Source organism: Taudactylus pleione, unplaced genomic scaffold, assembly GCF_031769625.1.
Source record: "Taudactylus pleione unplaced genomic scaffold, aTauple2 ptg001123l, whole genome shotgun sequence".
NCBI lineage: Eukaryota > Metazoa > Chordata > Amphibia > Anura > Myobatrachidae > Taudactylus > Taudactylus pleione.
The window spans coordinates 5,057,731-5,078,964 of NW_028285524.1; the positions used below are offsets into that span (position 1 = coordinate 5,057,731).

Consider the following 21,234-nt stretch of genomic DNA (forward strand, 5'->3'; position numbering starts at 1 on the left):
TTCTTTTCATAATCACTGCTTAAAAGATAACAAGAAAAAAAAGGGGGGGTTAATTTGTGTCTCTGATATCCGATGCCATCTGCATGGTAGTAAGAGCTCTGATTTACATCATCTGACCACTTGCCCCCATAACATCAGTCTTGGTGTGGTTTGGCTCTGCGAGCTGGGCATGCATACCAATTCTACGTACAATCAATTCAAGTGTACATCCAGAGTTATGCAATGTCAAACAGAAGGTGAAGAAGAGAAGAAAAGCTGCATGATGACATAAAGACGTCCCAGGCACTGGAGACATGATCTAGCACACGGGTGGGGAACCTTTTTCCTGCTGAGGGCCATTTTGATATATATAACATTATTCGCAGGCCTGGCGCAGGTCACACCCCTCCGTGTGATGTCACAAGGGGGCGGGGCCACAATCAATACCCAGAGTATCCTGAGGATGCTTCGGGGAGCTGTAAGGGCAGCTGTGTGACCGTCTGAAGCGTCCTAAGGACACTCCAGGTGGCACTGCTGCATAGATTCTGGCTGCAGGGTGCCATTCTAGACACTCTGCTAGCCAGATGAGGCCAGCAGGAAAAAGCTCAGAGGGCCAGACCAAATGATTCTGAGGGCCTTATACCAGGGTTGCCTACCCTCCCGATTTGGGCGGGAGCCTCCCGATAATCGGGTGCAGCTCCCGCCCCCCCGGAAAGGCAGGCAAGCCTCCCGGCGGCCGGCGATCCCCCCGACATCCCCCGCAATTTACTCCTAACCCCCGCTGCGAGGGCAGCCAGTGACGCGATTCGTGTCATTTTGGCCCCGCCCCTGCCTCACAATGCCTGTATCATCGGCATTGTGTAGCGGGGGCGGGGCCAAAATGATGCGATCGCGTGACCCCGCCCCCGTGACGCCTACAAACGTCAGCCACCCGTCCGGACACGCCCCCTTTTTCAGACGCCCCCCCGCTGCCCTGCCGATCCCGGAAGGAGCAGCCAGAAAGTCGGCAACTATGCCTTATACGGCCCCCGAACAGTAGGTTCCCCATCCCTGATCTAGCAGAACGCACAATGTACACCTGTGTCTTATACACTGTATAAGCAGCTACAGTACTTCTGGTCTGGAATCAATATTCAGCCTATGAATTCACTAAAAATTGCTGACATCACTGAGGCATGAGGCACCTAGTGCCAGATAACTCAGATTTCACTTATTTGTAAAAGAAAAAAAAAACTGTGACTCCCAAAAATCGTCTGCCTTCACTATGAGGGGTAAAAAAAAAAGAAATCCAACACCACTTTTAAATGCAGCTGTATTTCTCTTACTGCGTATCCTCCACCCTTACCTCTACTTTGTTCTATGACCCCATCCATAAGATTTTGTGCGTTGATCTCATTTACTGTTCTGTAGAGGTGACATGTGTGCATATACCATTGCCATCAATGCTTACACTCCAGACTTGTAATATTGAGCCTGCCTCTTATAGAGATCTCTAAAACCAGCTTGTTACTGATTGCTTTTAATCATATGTATGAAAAATGAAAGCCATATGTGTTTTATAGTCCCTGCTAAGTGACGTCTCTCGTCCTGTTCTCATATGCAGGCTCCTTCAAAAAGTTGTGCATCGATTAAGTGACAGATCGCAACTTGAAAATATATATAGATGCAGGGGCGTATCTACCCATTGGCCAGGATGGCACTCGCCAGGGGCGCCGACCAAAGGGGGGGCGCCGCCCGGCAGTGCCACTAGTAGCCAAGGGGTGGACAAGTCCCCCGGGCCCCACAAGTGTAGGGCAGACCGCAGTGAGAGCGGTCTGCCCTACACAGTTTACAAACAGACAGCCGCCAGTTAATGAGAGTCTGCCTGACTCTCATTAGCTGCTGCGTCATCCGCGGCTGGAGCCGGCTGGAGCTCACTCATGAGCTCCGTGTTCCTGCTCCCCCCACAGCATGTGATGTGAGAGACGTCATACATCAAGACGTCTCTCCCATGCAGAAGAAGAGCGGGCCGTGACTCGGACAGCGGCTATCGCGTCAGGAGCGGGGACCAGGTAAAGTTGAATTTTTTTTTGTTCTTTGTGTGTGTGTGTGTAAGCCTGGCACGGGGGGGGGGGGGGGGGGGGCACTGAAATAGGGGGTGTCCACTACTGGGGGCACTTTATGGGGGGTGCCCGCTACTGTATTGGGGTGGCCACTACTGGGGGCACTGTATATGGGGGTCTACAACTGGGGGCACTGTATCGGGGATTACTACTGGGGGCACTGTGTAGGGGGGCTACTACTGTGGGCACTGTATAGGGAGGACTACTACTGGGGGCAATGCAGCATAGGGGGGATTACTACTGGGGGCACTGTATAGGGGGGCTTCTACTGGGGGCAATGCAGCATAGGGGGGATTACTACTGGGGGATTACTACTGGGGGCACTGCATAAGGGGAGTAGGGGGACGCCAGTACATTACATTGCCAGGGGCGCTTGGATCCCTAGATACACCCTTGTATAGATGGGCAACTTTTAGCTGAAACAAATAGTATCAAAGCGGCCGGTCGAGCCTCAATAACCACACTCCAATCTATTTCAGCAGTAGTAAGTTGATTTTAAGATCACTAGATCTCGCAGCATGTCTCAGAAAAATATGCTCCATCTGTACAGACACACTTTAGCTATACCTTCCAGGCCTACTTACATGGGGAGACACATTGTAGTTATATCATAGCCTATCATCAGCATACATCATCTTGTCAATTAGTTTATCCAGCTATAAGTCCTAAGGGATTATTTTGCAAATGACGGTTTTGCCCTGGGATTTAATGTGGCAATTTAAAACAGCCTTTTATTGCACTTGAAAATAAATCGCTGCACTTGAAAAAAAAATTGCTTAAATGATAAATAAACACCCTCATCTATTTTCCATCAAGTATATGCCTTTTTAACCTCATTGAACTAATACATATATATCAAAGTGACGACATTAACAGAAATACTGTGCCAGCTTTTACTGAATACAACAACCAAAACGCCTCCGCCTTCTTTAAAAACTCCTCTCCCAATCCTCCCACGGTGGACGTCTTCCTCTGCAGGCTGTGATGGACACTTCATTGCGTTCTTCTTTCCCCACCTTTGTTCCGAATCACACTGCCAACATCTTTAGCGCTGCAGACTGATTAGGATCTGCTGACATTCTGACTGCTCACTCGGAAAGCTTCAACACGCAATCACATCTAAATATATTGTCATCACTACAGTCCATCGTACTAGTAATTTACCAGATGTTATCTTCACATTACACTTCTGTGAATTATCACACCAGTCACCTCACAATGCAGGGATTTGTCCTTTATATTTAAATTTATAGCATTGAAAATATCTCTACCCTAATAGGAGGATACCTGGAATTTGCACCGAAATGCAAATACCTGGGGGTTTAGCTGTACTTACCCTCATTTGCAGGCCACCTAGTAGATTTGTTAAAATAAAACCAAGGCAGTAACTTGAAGGGAGGTGTACAGTATCAAACCTTCCAAAGCAGACAAATGGATAAGAGCACATGGCAACCAATGAGCACCTAGCTATCCTTTTAGAGAATGTACTTGATAAATGATAGCTAGAAGCTGATTGGTTACTATGAGGATCGTCTCCAAATGTTCTCCTTACAAGGTGGGATACAGTACATCTTCCCCTTATCTTTTTCAGGCAAAACCATGAACTAATTAAAGAGATAGCTAGTTCAGTTTATATGCCTTTTTCCCGTATTAGTCTTATATGGTAAATAGACCACACAGCCCTGTGCATCATCACTGGTCTCTCCTCCACCCATCACTGCCCTCACGGATGTAGGACGGGCCCGCTTACACTACAGACAAGATACAGATACAACGCCGGGTCACTAATTTATCTAAAGGTACAGTACCTACAACCCTAATGCGATGTGGAATATCTGCCATAGGGTTTGTCCTGCCGTCATTCTGCAATATACTACAGAAGTCACTGGAACTGAGAACATCTGTTCATAGTTAAGAGCTTATACATAAAATGCGTTGGACTCCTGCAACTACCTTCACTAAACTTAACAAACTCTTCTCCCCATGCACAGCATGCCTAGTGTTCCATCCTCCCGTCTTGCATCATCGCACAACTTCATGATCTAAATCTCACGCTCCCTCACTTACCTATTCCTTGTATATCTACAGCATCTCGTTTCCTTCCCTCCTGCCATTTGCCCTTTATGATAGTCTAGGGTTATATTAAACCAACTATGCATAACCCTAATGAAATGGGCATGGAGTTGCCTTGATAAAATGATTAGCTGGCAATCGTGTTATCATGGCCTTAGGCCGGGTACATAACAGAACGATATCTACACGATTTGTCATATTGGACCAACAAATCGTGAAGATCGTTTAATGTGTACCCTCAATTGCGTGCTGCGTGGGCCGCATATGAGAACTGCTGGTTGGCTGTGCTGTAGGCCAATCAGACGATATCGTATGGGAACTATCGTATGGGGGCTTTAATGAAGGATGGAACGAGGTATCGTTCTTTTGTTCATTAAATCGCACAGTGTGTATGGGCAATCATGAATCTTCCGTGCAAAGGGAATTCGTCCCGACCATTGTCGAGATTGCCCGTCGTTTAGATGTGTACCCGGCCTTACTCTCCTTTCCTTGTGCTGGGCATCTCTGAGATTTGTGGCATTATGTGGCAGGGGCTACAAATCGCATAAGGCGCCCACCACCACCACTAGGGAAGTGGTTCACACGTGAGAAAGGAGTATTTCTCATCTCGAATTTTGTGAGAATAGTAAGGTGCTGATGTTTCAACAGCCTCTGCAGTCAAGAGGGCGAGTCCTGTTATTGCTTTACACAGCCCAATGGTAATAAAATCGTTAATTTAAAACATTTGGTTCAGACCTCATTTACATTCCCTGTTTCTCATAGATACTAAAACTACAGCAGATAAATGCAGTAGACAGTCAAGTAAGCTGGCTGCTGCCTACAGTCTTTCTGATGGCCAGGAAACCAATAAAATATGCTCTCAGTTAACCTGATTCTAGCATTATAAATACTGTATATTGTGTACAGTAATTGAACAATTGCCATTCCTATCAGGTAGAGAGAGATTGTATCATATCTATCATATTTAAGGTTATATTTAAAAGGGTTTGACATGGTCGTAATGTCGATAAACAGCATGTTAGAATGTTGACAAATCCGTCCAGGCGTGCAGCAATCACTTACCTGCTAGTGCAACTCCGGCGGTGTCTCTTGGGTCCAGTGGTCAGGTGATGATGACGCCTGGCTGTCATCCAGCAGTCAGTAACACCCATAACCCTAATTGTAATTCTAACCCTTAAGAGTAACCCTCACTCTAGTGCCTTACCATAACCCTCCCCTACCACAGCCTTTCCCTAATGTCAGCAGTCTGCAGAATGTCAACATTTTGAATATGTTTCATGTTGACATATTGACATTGTTAACATCATAGCTGTCATTATTGTGGTGTTGACATTATGACTGTGTTCAATTTATAAAGGTCAAGGCAGAGCATGTCAGTCAACTTGATGTGGCACCCATTGGTGATTCCAGCAAAAATGATGGGGGCACCGTAATGGGGAGGACAGGTTCAGGGTGTAGGGCAGTGATTATAAAAACATCGGTCTACAAGGCACAACAACAGTCCTGGTTTTAGTGATATCCATGCATAAGCATAGATGGTTAAATCAAAATAAATGAGGTACTAATTATGTCACCTGTGTTCAAGTATGGCTACCCTTAAAACTTGGACTGTTAGTGTGCCGTGAGGACCGTGGTTGGGAACCCCTGGTGTAGGGGGTATAACCAAGTGTATGAGAGAATGTAGCCTTGGCGTGAATCGCGTGTGCAGCTGCAGTTGCTGTGCCACCACAAAGCAGCAGTGCTCTACTGGAGGCGTACGGGTACTTAATGACCTGTCACGTTGCTGGGTGAGGGAGGTTTTTCTTACAGTTTTCATAACGGCAAAGCTTCAGCCTACTCCCCGCTCACCCCCCATAGACCCGCTTCCCATTGCTTTTATGAAATAAAAATAATAACTCTTGCCTGCTCCAGGCTGGCGAGGCGGTAGTCACACAGTTATAATAGCAGTTAGTGCAATGTACGTCTTGCCAACATTTTGAAAAGCACTATAGAATTTATGTAATTCTTCATCGTAACCTCTTAAAAGCTAGGCTTGTTTCACCTTTTAAATCAGTTTGTATTATTGTACACTGTTATTTGTGATATTCATAATTATTACTATAAAAATGTAGAACACTGCAAATTGTGTTGTTCAAATGCAGAGAGAAATTTACCGTTTCTTAATGTGTGGAAAAAATTGCTGGCTAGCCCATTAAAAGGCATCATTGCACAACAATCTGAAAATGAATAGGAAATTAGTCATTTATTTTCCACAGCTTTGATTTATCTATTGGGAAAAGCATACATAATTTGTGTTTAGGTCAAGGCAATGTCAGCCACTGGCATAACACAAGTGAAATAGTTAGGGATTTGGATTATAAAGCAAATCATTGATGTCCTTAACAGCAAAAAATAATTGAATTTAATAATTGCCGGCTTGTAACGCTGTGTCCATTTATAGGTAACGGAAACCCGAACTGGTCCCCTTGGCTGCAGTAACTACGACAACCTAGACTCTGTTAGCTCTGTGTTGGTGATGGGTCCTGAGAGCAAAGTCCAGCTTCTTGGTAAGAATAACATTTTACTGGCTTATAATAAATGTGTGTGTATATATATATATATATATATATATATATATATATATATATATGTATGTGTGTATATCTATCTATCTATATATATAAAGTTCAAATACGGCCCACAGTCACTGCAGCAATACCGTCCATTAGGGGAGCAACCTCAATGACACCATCAGAAAAAATCTGGAGGTCCACTTGTATCCAAAAAATCACAAACTGTGAGGGCACTCACCATTGCAAAAAAACATATTTTTAATTACATACCACCAGTGTTATATGAAAGGCTAGATCCGACGTTTCGGTCCCATGAGAGACCTTTGTCAAGGTTCAGAATTGTAACATAATGTTCAAGCCATCAAGACAGGAGTGTAACAGACAGCTAACACCATTTCATAAATAGCAGAGGTAAAACATAGCCGGTGAGAGCCTAGTAATCAGGATCTCCATACTAACACCATGCTGACACACACACGTCTGGCCAAACCCCCTTAGGCAGAGACAAAAACAAGGGGTCTATGTACTAAGCAGTGATAAGAGACAGAGTGAAAAGTGATAAGGTGCCAGCCAATCAGCTCCCAACTGCCATCTCATAGGCTGTGTTTGAAAAATGACAGTTGGGAGCTGATTGGCTGGCAACTTATCACAGACTTATCACTTTTCACTCTGTCTCTTATCACTGCTTAGTACATAGACCCCCAAGTCTCATATTAAACAACAAATCTCTGTAGGGCTGCATCTCAACATTATAAGGTAACATAGGACAACTACCCACTATGTTACCATACATGCCAGGGTGCAACAACGCCACAGGCATCATGGTCAGGTGTTGCCTAGCAACATATAAACATTGCCGTGTGTTGCAAAAAGTACACTAGCCCTCTAATCGTGCAGCTGTCAGCGCTATGTGATCGCCCTATTAACAATACGAACCAAGAAAATTTGTAAATACATTTCTCATTATTTCAACACAGGCCTCTCACCCGCAGGTATACCAATGCACATACATAACAATATACATACACATATTTAATAAAAAAGCAGCCAACCCCCAAAAAAACAAAAACATAAATAAATAAATAAATAATAAATAAACACAAGTCTGGTGACCGAGCATTTCAATTGCAAATACACATTAAATAAAATTTGTTCATTTAGGCCCTTGGGAGCAACGGTACCCAAATCAAAAATCCATTTTGCCTCACAGTGTTTCAGAGCCAATTCTCTATCACCGCCTCTTATCAGCGGTGGCTGCCAATCAATGACCATACATCTCAAAGATGCAAGTGAGTGTCCCTTAGCAAGAAAGTGCTTAGCCACTGGTTTAGTGGTCATCCCCGTTGTTAATGCCTGTCGAACCGAGCTGCGGTGATTCGCCATCCGTTCTCTAAATGATCTCGTTGTAAGACCAATATAAACTAGAGAACACGGGCAAGTCAGCATATTTATGACAGTCACTTGTGCAGGTGAGTCTGTATTTGATTTATATTACTCTTCCCGTATGAGGATGTTTAAATGAGCTTCCAGTGTTCATACTGCGACACGTTATACAGTTAATACACTTGAAACAACCAGTGCGCATATCCTTGGTCTTAGAGGACGATTCCCATAGTGTCGGTCTCATCAACAGCTGTCTTAGACTCATAGGCAAACGCAGGGTGGGTGTTCCGTCTGCCTGGAAACCCCCCTCCCCAGCCAACACCATGACCACAATAGAAATAGTAATATAATAAAATGTTACTAGTGCTGCATGTTATTCTCAGTATTACAAATTAAATAATTAACACCACCTGTGGATCTTTTTAAATGTGTCAGCCAGTAATAAATATACCTGTGCACCAACTAGAAGATGTGGAAAACATGCACTGTTAGGGGTGCACTGCTATAGACCATCTATAGAGCTAATTATTAATACTGTATAATAATACACTATCCAGTACATAAGGAGACCTATATGTACATATATGTCCAGGGCTGTGCTAGGTTCTTCTGCTGCTCCCCCAGACTCCCAAACTTGCTCCAATGCTCTGGAATGGTGCCCACATCTAACATAAAAACATTCAGCTCAGGCAGGATGGCCCTACTGCCACATCTAATGGCTTACTGTGATTGCTGGTCCTGTAAATGCTGGAACTATGACACACAATACATTTTGTATGTAACGTATTAAAGCTGAATAAGTGCTAATTATGCCCTCTTCGTGGACAGGTCACAATCGCTCTAAAATCAAGCATTTGGAAACACCCCTCTAGAAATCCTGTGTTTGCCACTGCTTAGACTTGCACCCTTATGCAAAGATAGTAAGGTGCTTTATCTTTAAATGACAGTGATATGTCAGTTTTTATTATATGCCTATCTATCTATCTATCTATCTATCTATCTATCTATCTATCTATATATATATATATATATATATATATATATATATATCCACTGGAAAAGCAACTTGCACTCACAGTTACCAGAATGTTTAATCGTTGGGGAGCTTATCCATACAAAAATCAAACAGAGCAGGGCATTCACCAATCCAAGTAAGAGAAGCGATTTATTGATTCAGGCACATAATAGAGTTAATTTTTCTTAAAAAATCGTAATAATGACACAGGCCATACCCGATGCGCCTACAGCAAAAGAAAGTCTGCACAAGTGCAGAATTAAATACGCATATGGCCACAAAATCACTACCCACAGCTGTGGTTAAATTTCGACTAAACCGGAAGTCCAGCTATTTCCGGACCGCGTATCGTATACAGGAAGCATTAGCATAACTACCATAGCTGCCAGGGGTGCATATGCTATGGGGCTCAGAGCTGAGGGGGGGCCATCTTCCTTGTCAAGGTTACATGTATTATATACATTTTCCATAATTGGGTGGTACATAGGGGCCCTTACAATCTTTTGCTATGGGGCCTTCAAATAGCTAGTTAGGCCCCTGACAGGATGTCATATGCTTAAACCTTGTAGTCAGTGTTACCTAAATATACACAAAATATATATGGGGTCATTCAATTCAGCGCGATGTGAATAGCTACGGGAAAGAGTTCCCGGAGCCACGGCTGTAATTAGGGTGGTGCGGCCAGTATCTCCGCACAGAGGGTGACAGCCCTGAGGGCGGAACACTGACCTCCCACCACAATCTGATAAGTGGGTTGAGAATTCGACAAGAAATATTGAACAATATAGGGAAAAACTTTTAGCTTTCAAGCAGAATAAACTGGAAAGAGTAAACTCCAACTACAAGAACTATACCTTTTATAGGTGGCTCACTGGGGATAATGCAATAAGACAAAGCAGTTTTAATAGGAACAATAGAAGACACCCAATTTATACAGTTAATTTCTACTCCTCATTTCCTTAATTTGAAACAGAGGTTCATGACCAATTACCTCCTAGTAGAGCAGCCACCATTTGTCCTTTTTTACAGACCCCTGCAGACATTTAATAGGAAACACACAGAGGGGTGGGGGGTGGTAGAAGTAGAGGATGTTGACGCAAGTAGATAATTTGGTTTATAATTTGTCTTCATACCCTTTATCTCCAGCTGAAGAGTCGTACTAGCCATGGGAGTTAGTTTTGTACCCACTTACACCAGGGATACGTTTGACAGTTTAGTAAATCAATACAAACTGGTGAGAAAGTTAGGACTCAGAGACTATTTTGATGACACTAGGACATATCATCCTGCTGATTTTGATACCTTATTTAGGAACCCAACTGATTTTGACCAACCATCTACAAACCCTAGCATTAAGACCTATGTGAGGTTAACTCAAGGTGATCTTTATAGTACATGGAGAAAACATGGTCATTATAGTAATCTGACAGGGGAATATAGGAATGCTATTAGGTCATTGAGAGATAATAGCACAATTGTTATTCACACGAAGTTAAGTGCAGGGCTGTGGTGGCCATGAATTTTATTAATTATAATCAAGAAATTAGGACACAGTTGAGTGACATTAACACCTATAAGGAGATGGCATCCCTATGTTTAAGGTTAAAAATACTGTTGATATGTTGATTGAACAGGCTTGTATTCAGGGATGGATATACACTTCATCACCTAATTTTCTTAAGATGGCCCATCCAATATGCCCTGTCTTATAGATACATTTCTGATGATATCCTCAAACTTTGGCAGACCCCCTGGCAGACCAGTTGTTTCTACCAGGGGTTTTATCCTACAGCTTATTGCTCAGTTTGTGGACTATATACTACAGCCTTATGTGGTCCGGGTGGCTAGTTACTGTATATGAAGGATACATCATTCTTGATTCTTGGAGACATAACTGACCTTACTTTTTGTGACTATGGACGTAACATTCTTATATACTGTTATCCCACATATACATGGGATAGATGCTGTTCGCCAACAGTTGCAAATGAGTCCTTCACAGAATCTACCCATTGAATTTAATTGAATTCAATGAATTTAATTTCCCGTATGTAGCATGATTATACGCAGAACGATGGGACTGCGATGGATTAGAATTTGGCACCTTTGTATGTGATCCTATATATGGCGCAAAATGAAGAAAGGAACATCTATCCCAGATATGGTCCCAGCAATCTGCATTACTTTCAATACATTTATGATGTGTTTTAAATTGAGGCAAGACACACATGTTCAATTTGAAAAAAATGTTATTAGAATTTAACAATCTGGATTTACCAATATGGTTCATTTATAATCTACAACCAGATAAAATTTGATTGGATGTGAACATCTATTGTGTTATATGTAGTTGGGGACTACCCTTTACAGGAAGGCCATTGACTGCAACAATTGTTTTTAGACGTGACCAGACACCACCCTAATTAATTGAAAAATGGGCTGCCCATATCCCAGCTACTACGCGTTTTGAGAATTAATACAAATGCGGAACTGGCAGAGATACATTTACATATCAGAGTTGGCACAGAGATTCCTGGAGATACTTACTATTATTTAAAACTGTCTCAATAAGGCATGTGCAAACCACACACGGATAATTCCACTTATGAGAGTAGTTACCTCTGCCTTTGATACTAATGCAACAACCTTCTCAGGATCTATTAAGAAGCTTTGGAGGATCATTAGTATTGGTCAATTTTTTTTATCATACACATAATGGCACTAAATTTAAGATAAGACACAAGCTCACATACACTTCAGAATTTGTTATATATATGTTAAAATGTTCTTGTGGTTTAGCCTACGTGGGCAAAACAATACTCTCCTTCCGCAAGAGAGAATGGCTAATGACAGATTTTTGATTAGGACAGCTTTAAACTACTGTCCAATCTGACAAACCGATGGCCAGACATTCCTTAGAGCAGGGGTCAGGGAACTTTTTTACCTTTTACCCCAAAATATATTTAGATACGCTGACGTTACCCCTTGATTTGAAAGGAAGGAAATCATATAGTAGTGCCCCCATGTAATGCCCCTGTAGTAGTGCCCCCATAGTTATGCCCCAGTAGTAGTGCCCCCATATAATGCCCCAGTAGTAGTGCCTCCATAGTTATGCCCCTGTAGTAGTGCCCCCATAGTTATGCCCCTGTAGTGGTGCCCCCATAGTTATGCCCCTGTAGTAGTGCCCCTGTAGTAGTGCCCCCATAGTTATTCCCCTGTAGTAGTGCCCTCATATAATGCCCCTGTAGTAGTGGCCCCATAGTTATGCCCCTGTAGTAGTGCCCCCATAGTTATGCCCCTGTAGTAGTGCCCCCATAGTTATTCCCTTGTAGTAGTGCCCTCATATAATGCCCCTGTAGTAGTTCCCCCATATAATGCCCCTGTAGTAGTTCACCCATATAGTGCAATGCCCCTGTAGTAGTGCCCCCATATAATGCCCCTATAGTGCCACTTGTACAAAAAACCCCACTTACCTTAATCCCCGCTCCTGCATCCGCTGCCGTCCTGTCCGCCCGGCTGCTCCTCGGAACTATGGGAGAGACGTCATGACGTCTCTCCCATAGTGCGCATGGGGAGAGGCGGAAGCTGGAGTTCAGAAGAGAACTCCAGTCTCCGGCTAACGCGGCGCTGCATTGAAGAAGCCGGGCGCCCGCTGGTAACAACATCTCAGCGGGCGTCCGGCTTAGAGCCTCCCTGCGGCACAGCCGGGCATGCATATGAATCATTCTATATTATCCGTCCATTACCCCCAGGAATTAAATTTTTACCCCATGTGGGGTAATTTACCCCTGTTCCCTGACCACTGCCTTAGAGCTTAAACATCCATTATCCTCACCAAAGTGTAAGATGATTGATCATGTGCCAATATTTATCTGGGGAGGAGATAGGGGAAAATCTCTCCAGCACAGAGAGGCAAGATGGATTTATATTCATGATATGGTCAGCCCAATAGGGTTCAATAAACATAATCAGATGAAAAGTTATCTCTAATCATTTGTGTGTGCTCTGGTTGCACCTTAACTATATGTACTGTTCTTTTCACATGTGCATTGTTATATATAAATACTTGAATGTTCTTATATGTACACTTATTGCTGTGGGAAGGTTTCATTTGTTTATTTATGGTTTATTTTTATTTTGTGATCTGATGTTTTGATGACATATTGTTAAAAAATAGGCACCGACGTGGATGGCGTATATCACGGTTTATATATATATATATTTCATATGCCCCCTTTATGCTAAATATATGCATTACTGGTTATATAGACGGTCACCAGGACAATAAGGGATTAACCAATCAGAGATATCTTCCATCTGACAGTCCGATATTGAGGTTCCGATAGAGCCTGAGTTGCTATGATCTGGTGACGTCATTCCTGTTATAGCTCTGCTGTCTCTTTAATTAAATTGGCGATTAATATTATGGTGCACATGTCCACTTGGGGTAGGAGATTTAGATTACTGCTGTTATATATTTTGTATATATTTAGCTAACACTGACTACAAGGGTTAAGCAGATGACTTCCTGTATATGACACCAAACTGGACTTCCGGTTTAGTCGGCAGTAACCACAGCTGTGGGTAATAATTTTGTGGCCATGTGGGTATGTAGATCTTTTGCTGTAGGCACATTTGGTGTGGCATGTGTCGTGATTAAGATCCCACTTGAGATTGAAACATAGATTTTATTATGGATCTGAATACCCATATTGTAGACGGTATCAGCTGAGTGGCATATTGATGCAGAAAGACTTTTATTATTGGCGTAAACATTACTGTACAGTACATCTGTGTTTATCTAGCAAATATAAGCATGGGGATTTTGGGCCTCATTCAGAGGCGGTTGTTAGATGCAAGCGGTCGATCTGAATCAGGGCGGCCGCTTGCATCCTGAACAGCCGCCTCCTTGTCAATCGTTAAGCTGTGGGTTAACACCCACGGCTCTAACGACCGACATGGGTGATGGTCGCGATGGTCAAGACCATCAGGGCTTACGACCAGACCCCAGGGTAGGGTCTGGGCACTTGTAAGCCCCAGGGAGCTTCCTGCTCTGTTCGAGCAGGAAGTTCCCCACTGACATCAGCAATGATGTCAGTGGGGCTGCCCCCAAACGGCAAGCGTTCCGACTGGAACGCCTCCGTTTGGCCGGGCACGCCCCCAGCCTGCCCAACAAACGGGGCGAGCTGTCACTCAACATCAACAGCTCGCCACGTCTGCTACGAGACCCCTAATGGCGGAGCACCCGTCGTTAGCCGGGTCTCGCGCATGCGCACGACGGAGCCGGCTCCATCGTGCGCATGCGCTGTGGGGCAACATCGAGTTGGTTGTGAGCGCTCAGTGCTCACGACCGACTCTGAATGAGCTCCTTTGTTCTTATTGTGGTCAAAACATTAAGCTTGCAGCCCATCATCAAGGCACCCCAATCCCTTAGGAAAAAAATTATATATATATATAGTGACGTGCGGTGAGGTTAATGGCTGGGAAGGCAAGGTTCATGTGGGCATATACAAAGGTGCAGCATTATATAGTGCTGGAAATTTGGTGTGTTTTGATCAGGGATGTGCAGAAAAGGTAGTCAGGGGAGGCAGTGCCTCACCTGCCATACACTTTTTACTGAAGAGTTTTGACTATAAAAATTATTAGAATAATGCAAAGCAGATATTTAGAATATTTTCTTTATTTTTTCTAATCATTTTTATAGTCAAAACTTTGGAGTATACTGAAGTATGACAGGAAAGGCTCTGCCTCACCTGAACGCACATCACTGATGCATACAGATGTGTCCTCTTGCATCTTTGTCGCTTGCGCTGGAAACGTGCGCACGCATCGCGCCATGCGATCAGCTGCAGCTGCGCGTGCCATGGTACACCATGCCGTGACAAGTGGCAAAGATGCTAGAGGGTGTGTGTGTGTGTGTGTGTGTGTGTGTGTGTGTGTGTGTGTGTGTGTGTGTGTGTGTGTGTGTGTGTGTGTGTGTGTGTGTGTGTGTGTGTGTGTGTGTGTGTGTGTGTGTGTGTGTGTGTGTGTGTGTGTGTCCGTCACTGAAAATGGGTTTCAGGGTGTAGCGGCAGGAAAATTAGCCATTTCTTGTGAATAATTTAAAATGATCACTTCTACATTTCATTATTCACCGTTGCTCTGAATTGAGTTGCTTCATTGCCATATTTATTAGAAATTGATAGCATGCAAGAAGTGCACAGATACATCATTATTACATTGTATTAAACTAAAAGCTGGTGCCACTTCAGCATTCACAGTCTACAGTGGGGAATCTGTTATTGCTCATGCTGTGTGACACGGAATAACATACTATAATTCTGCTGATGGGAGAACTCACTCCAGAGTTTTATTTACAATGTCCAAATGTGCACTAACCCAGAGCAACCAATCATCAATTAGCCTTTATCGCTCTTCTGCAAGTTACACAATGCGAATGTGGTTGGTAATTACTTTCTATGGCTTTATGCCCACTTCCACCTTTGTACTGTTAGTAATTACCCCCACTGAATCATGTCTTTATAAATTACAGTAGGGATTACATTGTCTTACATATAATTAATTATATTTATAACTTTGCTGGCTGTTATGTGTAGTGATAGGATTTCTTGTTTTCCGTCACACACAGCGGTACTTCCAGTCCCAAGGAGGCATTATTATGTATTAGGCCGCCTGCCGCCCTGGAAATGGCAGGACGTGAAGAAGTGATTTTAATCATGTTAAAACTCAGCCTAGGGATATTTATCATAAACATGGCCAAGGGTTAGGGTCCCATGCACAGTTTCCATTACAAACTGTAGGCTGTGGTCAATACCAGAAAATCCAACAGTGCTAAACTGGACAGTGCAAATACAATTCTGGGCACAGCACAACACTGTGCCAGTATAAGGTTGTACTGGTGAAGCCTGGCTTTTATGGCAGGGAGGTATCAGGTGTTCCCTAATAAACCAGGAGCAAATGAGCTTTCAGCAGAACAGGGGAATACAGTTATAATTTCATTATTTAGTAAGCTCTGCTGCACAGCAGTATGGCAGCAGGCTTTGCCATATATAGGGGGCATAGCACCAGTATGCCTAATGCCTAACCATTCAGCCTGGGGTAGCATCTGAAATGGTGGCTCTTTACATTATTGTAATGCGCAGTATTAGTATAGTACACACCAGTGATTCCGAAACTGGCTGTTGCAGGGCACTTATAGGCCTGCCAGGGTTTGATGGTCCTGGTCCGAAATAAATTAGTTATGGTGCATGTGATTGGCAAAACTAGTGGTGATGGCTGCCAATCATAAAATATGTGGCAAACACTGGAATCCCGACAGCCTGTATATCAAGTGATGTCGGGATTCCGGTACCGGTATTTTGGCTGTGGGTCGGGATTCCGGCGCCGGGATTTAGACCGCTGGCATCTTAATTGCATCCCTTACATACAACGGCCTCAGTTAAATTTCAAAGTAGTTATTTATTTGACTCTCTACTCAATTTAAATGTTTGTTTAATTTGAGTATCTTCCTTCCTGAATGTCCTGTCCTGTGTGCCTAACCCACATCTCACCAAATTTTCCATCCAAGTGTGAAGGATGTCGGAGTTTTACCCAATACTGTAAAGAAGCCAATCCTTTTAGATGACAGGTGTTTAAGTAATGCTTGTACTGTACCACTGGGTCAAATCAGAGATAGGATCATACAATATGTCTGACTCCCTGTTCTTAAGGGAGTCAGACATATGAAGGTTGGAGATTCCTGTTTAGACGTTTAAGTGCCATAGGTTGCAGCAGCTCCTAGGCAGTCATGCTCTGAAAGTTTAGGCAGTAAGTTGACTAACATACCTGTAAGCAGAATACAGAAATGGAACACTTTTATGTTCATGTTTGTTTAGCGTAAGAGCACTATTATCATTCTGTTAGGGCTGCTACAGTATCTATTGGTATAACTGAACATGTTCTGATATTTTTTGAGTGAGTTATAATTCATTAAGCGATAAACTATTTTTGTCCAAGGATGTTACCCAGCAGTTCTTGTTGGAACCCTGAACAATTTGGGGAGAGGAGACAGGGTTGTACAGTATTTATGGGGCATCAGAGTGGCCAAAATCGTGTTTTTACCGGGAAGCAGTCGAGAAGCCGATGGACGGAATCCCGACCGTCGGCTTCCCGACAGTCTAATCCCGGCAAGGGTTAAATGACAGGCGTTGAAATCCCGACGCCTGTCATTTTCCCTTTGCCGGGAGCCTGACACCCGGCTTACTGATCGAAGGTAAGCCGGGCACGGACAGCCGCGGGGGGGAGGGTTAGGTTTAGGGTTCCCGGGGGGGATTTAGGATTAGGCACCCCCCCAGGAGGTTAGGTTTAGGCTAGGGGAAGGGAGGGTTAGGGTTAGGCACCCCTGGGGGGAGGTTAGGGTTAGGCACCCCCCGGGGATTTAGGTTTAGACGGCTGGCAAGGGGGGGTTAGGTTTAAACACTTAGAGGGGGGATTAGGATTAGGCACTTTAGGGGAGGTTAGGGTTAGGCACCCCTAAGGGAGGGTTAGGGTTAGGCACCCCTGGGAGGAGGTTAGGGTTAGGCACCCCCCGGGGACTTAGGTTTAGGCGGTAGGAAAGGGGGGGTTATGTTTAGACACTTAGAGGGGGGATTAGGGTTAGGCACTTGGGGGGGAGGTTAGGGTTAGGCACCCCTAAGGGAGGGTTAGGGTTAGCGGGTAGAATAGGTTAGTCAATACTTACCTTTCGACTATCGGGATTTTCACTGCTGCCGGGATGCCGCTGTCGGGTTTGAACTATGCGGCCGGCGGTAAATCATACTGAATCCGTTTTTACCAGGTTTATTGATCCTTTAGTAGGAATATAAGGTTTAAATCAGTGGTCTCCAACCCGTAGCTTGCGGTCTTAATTTTGGTAGCTCACCTAGCTGCAGTACTGTCAACTAGGAGGAAGTGACCTCTGATGCTCGCTCCCCCGTGGCGTCGACGCCATGAGTGGTACCATATTCTAGCACTTCAGGTGATTTATCGCAGCCTCTACGGCAATCACCTGATGTGCTTCCCCGTGGTTCCACCCACAGCGTCTATGCCTCGCGGAGCGAGTGACTCTCGTTCAGCCCTGCAGAAAAATCACACAGCAGCTCTGCCTACTGTATATCTTTTCCTCTAATGTACATACCTATACCTGCTTGGATCCGGTAATTAACAGTGAAATGTGCCTGTTCTTAAACTTTATTTACAAATTACAACGATATCACTGTAATAGTCAAATGCATGTTTTCTATGAAATATTTTTTTCATTCTCATTAAATGACCTACAATTGTTCGATTATTAGCCAGATTTTTTTTTCTACAATTTTAGTAGCTCTTCAGGAGGTTTCATTTTTCTCAAGTAGCTCGCACCTCAATTAAGGTTGGCGACCACTGGTTTAAATGATTCAGTAAATTGTAGTTACTAAGATAACTAATGAAGCATACTGTACTGTAGGTCAAAAATGTACAGATAGGTTAGGGCCATTCTGCTAGAGACCCACGGGCATGATACGGCCCCCTCTGTCTTGTGTGCGGTCCCACCGCTTCTTTGATCCATTTCATAGACTCTTTTGCATGACTTTATTCTATTACCCATTCCTCAGGTCGCAACGCAAGCATACAGATATGATATAAACACAGCCCTACTTTTGTACATACAGTACTCTGACTCCACCAAAATAATGGTTAAACACAAGTTTGCACATAAAGTATATGCATGCAGTAAGATTCTGCACAAGGAACATAGGGCCTGATTCAGACCCGCGCGCAAGCGCTTGAGCGCTCGCAAGCGGGTCGATGGTGGGCTCTGCGCACGCGCAGCGGCCACACTGCTCCTGCGCAAGCCCCGGAGCGATAGAGAAATTCTCTCGCTCCGTGGCTCACTACAAAAGGGGCGGCTGTTGATGTTGATCGACAGCTCGCCTGTTTTGTAGGCATGGCGGGGGGGTGGCTTCACAAACGGAGGGGCGAACGCCTACCGTTTGCGGGCGGCCCCACTGACATCACCAGTTATGTCAGTGGGAGAGCTATCGGCTCTATTAGAGCCGGAAGCTCTCTGGGGCTTTCAGCCACAAGACCCTACCACAAGGGTCTCGTCGCAACCTCCGATGGTCGCGATCATCTTGACCATCGCGACCAGCATCCTGGCTGCTCGCAATAGTTGGGGGTGGTCACCCACAGCTAAGCGAGCAGCCAGGAGACCGCACAAAAAAGAAAAAAAAACGCCCTGATTCAGAGCGAGCGCTCTTTCAGAGCGTCCGTCTCTGAATCAGGCCCATAGTCATTGCACCTTGTACTGTAGAAGCTGAACTTCTGTCTGTTATAGGTGATCCCCAATGTACAGTGTGTTAACAATTCTTTTTTTGAAAGGAGGTTTTTAGGTGACTTCTGGATGCAAAATGCAATAGACCTCTCGTGAAATAAAGAGAACAAACTGTGTTTTCAGGATATGAGACTGCTTGCAATTTGCATCATTAGGCAGAGAGGTACAGTACTATGAGACCTCTGTCTTAAATCAGTCACCGCACAACTCCCTCTAAACTTTCGTCCTTTTTTTCAAGTCATTGGGTTTATTTCATACTAGCACACTCCGACACTGGGCACTTGGAAACAGGCACAGCACAATTTAGTTCCTCTGTCAGTGAGAAGCTTGCAGGCAAGTGCGGACCTGATATGAATGCACAATCACATTCAATTTATTGTATGCAAAGATGTTTACCAATAAAATACTTGTAGTTTTTGCATTTATTATTTATACTTAAAATAGAACTAAGGACGTATTCCCAGGGATCTTTTGTTAGATCACAGTTTGGTGTTCAAGCTGCGGTAATTAACTTGAGGCTCTGGATTTCAGCCAATGGAAGACAAGCTTTTGAGTTATCCATTGCTCTCATATACAGACAGAATTAGGTACAAAGAGTGCACCTGGTTTTAATAGGTGATACCCATAAATAATAGTTACAGTGTCTGCTAATTAGCCATGACTGGGGGGACCGCTCTTACACTATTCCTAGAATTGCTGTAATAAGATCAGCAGGGTTTATATGGAGATGAATGCACCCTCAGCTACATAGAGATAAATGCACCTACATTGATATATATGAATATACGGTTTCAGGAAAATTCATTGTCTCTGCTTCTTTCTTCTAATTGGGAGTGTGTTTCTCTATTCTCAGGGCTGCAAGCGCTCCTTCCACAGTACTTAAGAGTGAGATTTGTTAGGGCTGCACTGTCCTACATTTCATGCAACTCACAGGGAAGGATGGAGTGCCAGGCAGGAGAATGCTGGTGCCACTGTGACACTGCCTACCCACAATGCAACTGCCCGACTGAGGACATCCATATATTGGAGAAGAGCCTAACGCAGACACAAGACCAGGCAGCTAGTCAGAGCAAAGAGTTTGAGGATTCTGGTAAGTTGCTACATAGAGCTACATAGTTCTCTGCCGTAAACTATTAATGCACAAATTGTTCTGTCAAGTAAAGTTGACCCATCGTCTGAACATAGCGGATGCAGCCATTTGTTAATTCTGAACTAATATTCAATTTATTAGGACTACTTTCCTCGTCAAGGCATGATGCACAGAGTAATGCCACTAGATCCCTATGAATTTGACATCTGTATAATTATTTAGGTACCAGAAGAAAATAAACTTTAAATAAGTTTAAGTTAAAAAAAAATAATAATACATTTTTTTTTTCATATAAGCTAGATATAATTTTTTTAATATTCTTTAATTGAAAGGCTATTTTTAAAATTAGACATTTTAATTAAGTATCTGTTAATGACAAGAGTGAAATTCATATTAGCAGTACTGCATTAAATCTATAAAAATAACTATCTTAAGAAAGAAGATTAATTGTATAATGACATTAACCCTACGTTTTGTTATTATTTTTTAATTATTCCTACAATATACAGTCATTGTAAATTCATTATATAGGGGCCTATGTATTAATAATCGTGGCACTGCCGCAAGTATTTTGATTTCGAATGAAAATATCCCCGATATGTACTAAACTGAACCCGCAGGGATAGCGGTAGCAATAACGGCTGTCCCTGCAAGTTACTTCCCTGGCATTTTGGAGGAGTCTTTCACATTTGTCATTGACATTGTGCATA

The 21,234-nt window shown here is 43.6% G+C and overlaps 1 protein-coding gene across 3 annotated transcripts in view; it reads left to right on the forward strand.

Annotated features, from left to right (window-relative positions):
- Positions 1-21,234, forward strand: part of BRINP2 (BMP/retinoic acid inducible neural specific 2) — a 289,957-nt gene that overhangs the window by 234,036 nt on the left and 34,687 nt on the right. For all 3 annotated transcript variants that reach the window (XM_088461919.1, XM_088461920.1, XM_088461921.1), the window contains 2 exons: positions 6,595-6,700; positions 20,288-20,524. In XM_088461919.1, the coding sequence (XP_088318045.1) occupies positions 6,595-6,700; positions 20,288-20,524 (343 nt within the window). The remainder of the gene's footprint in view (positions 1-6,594; positions 6,701-20,287; positions 20,525-21,234) is intronic.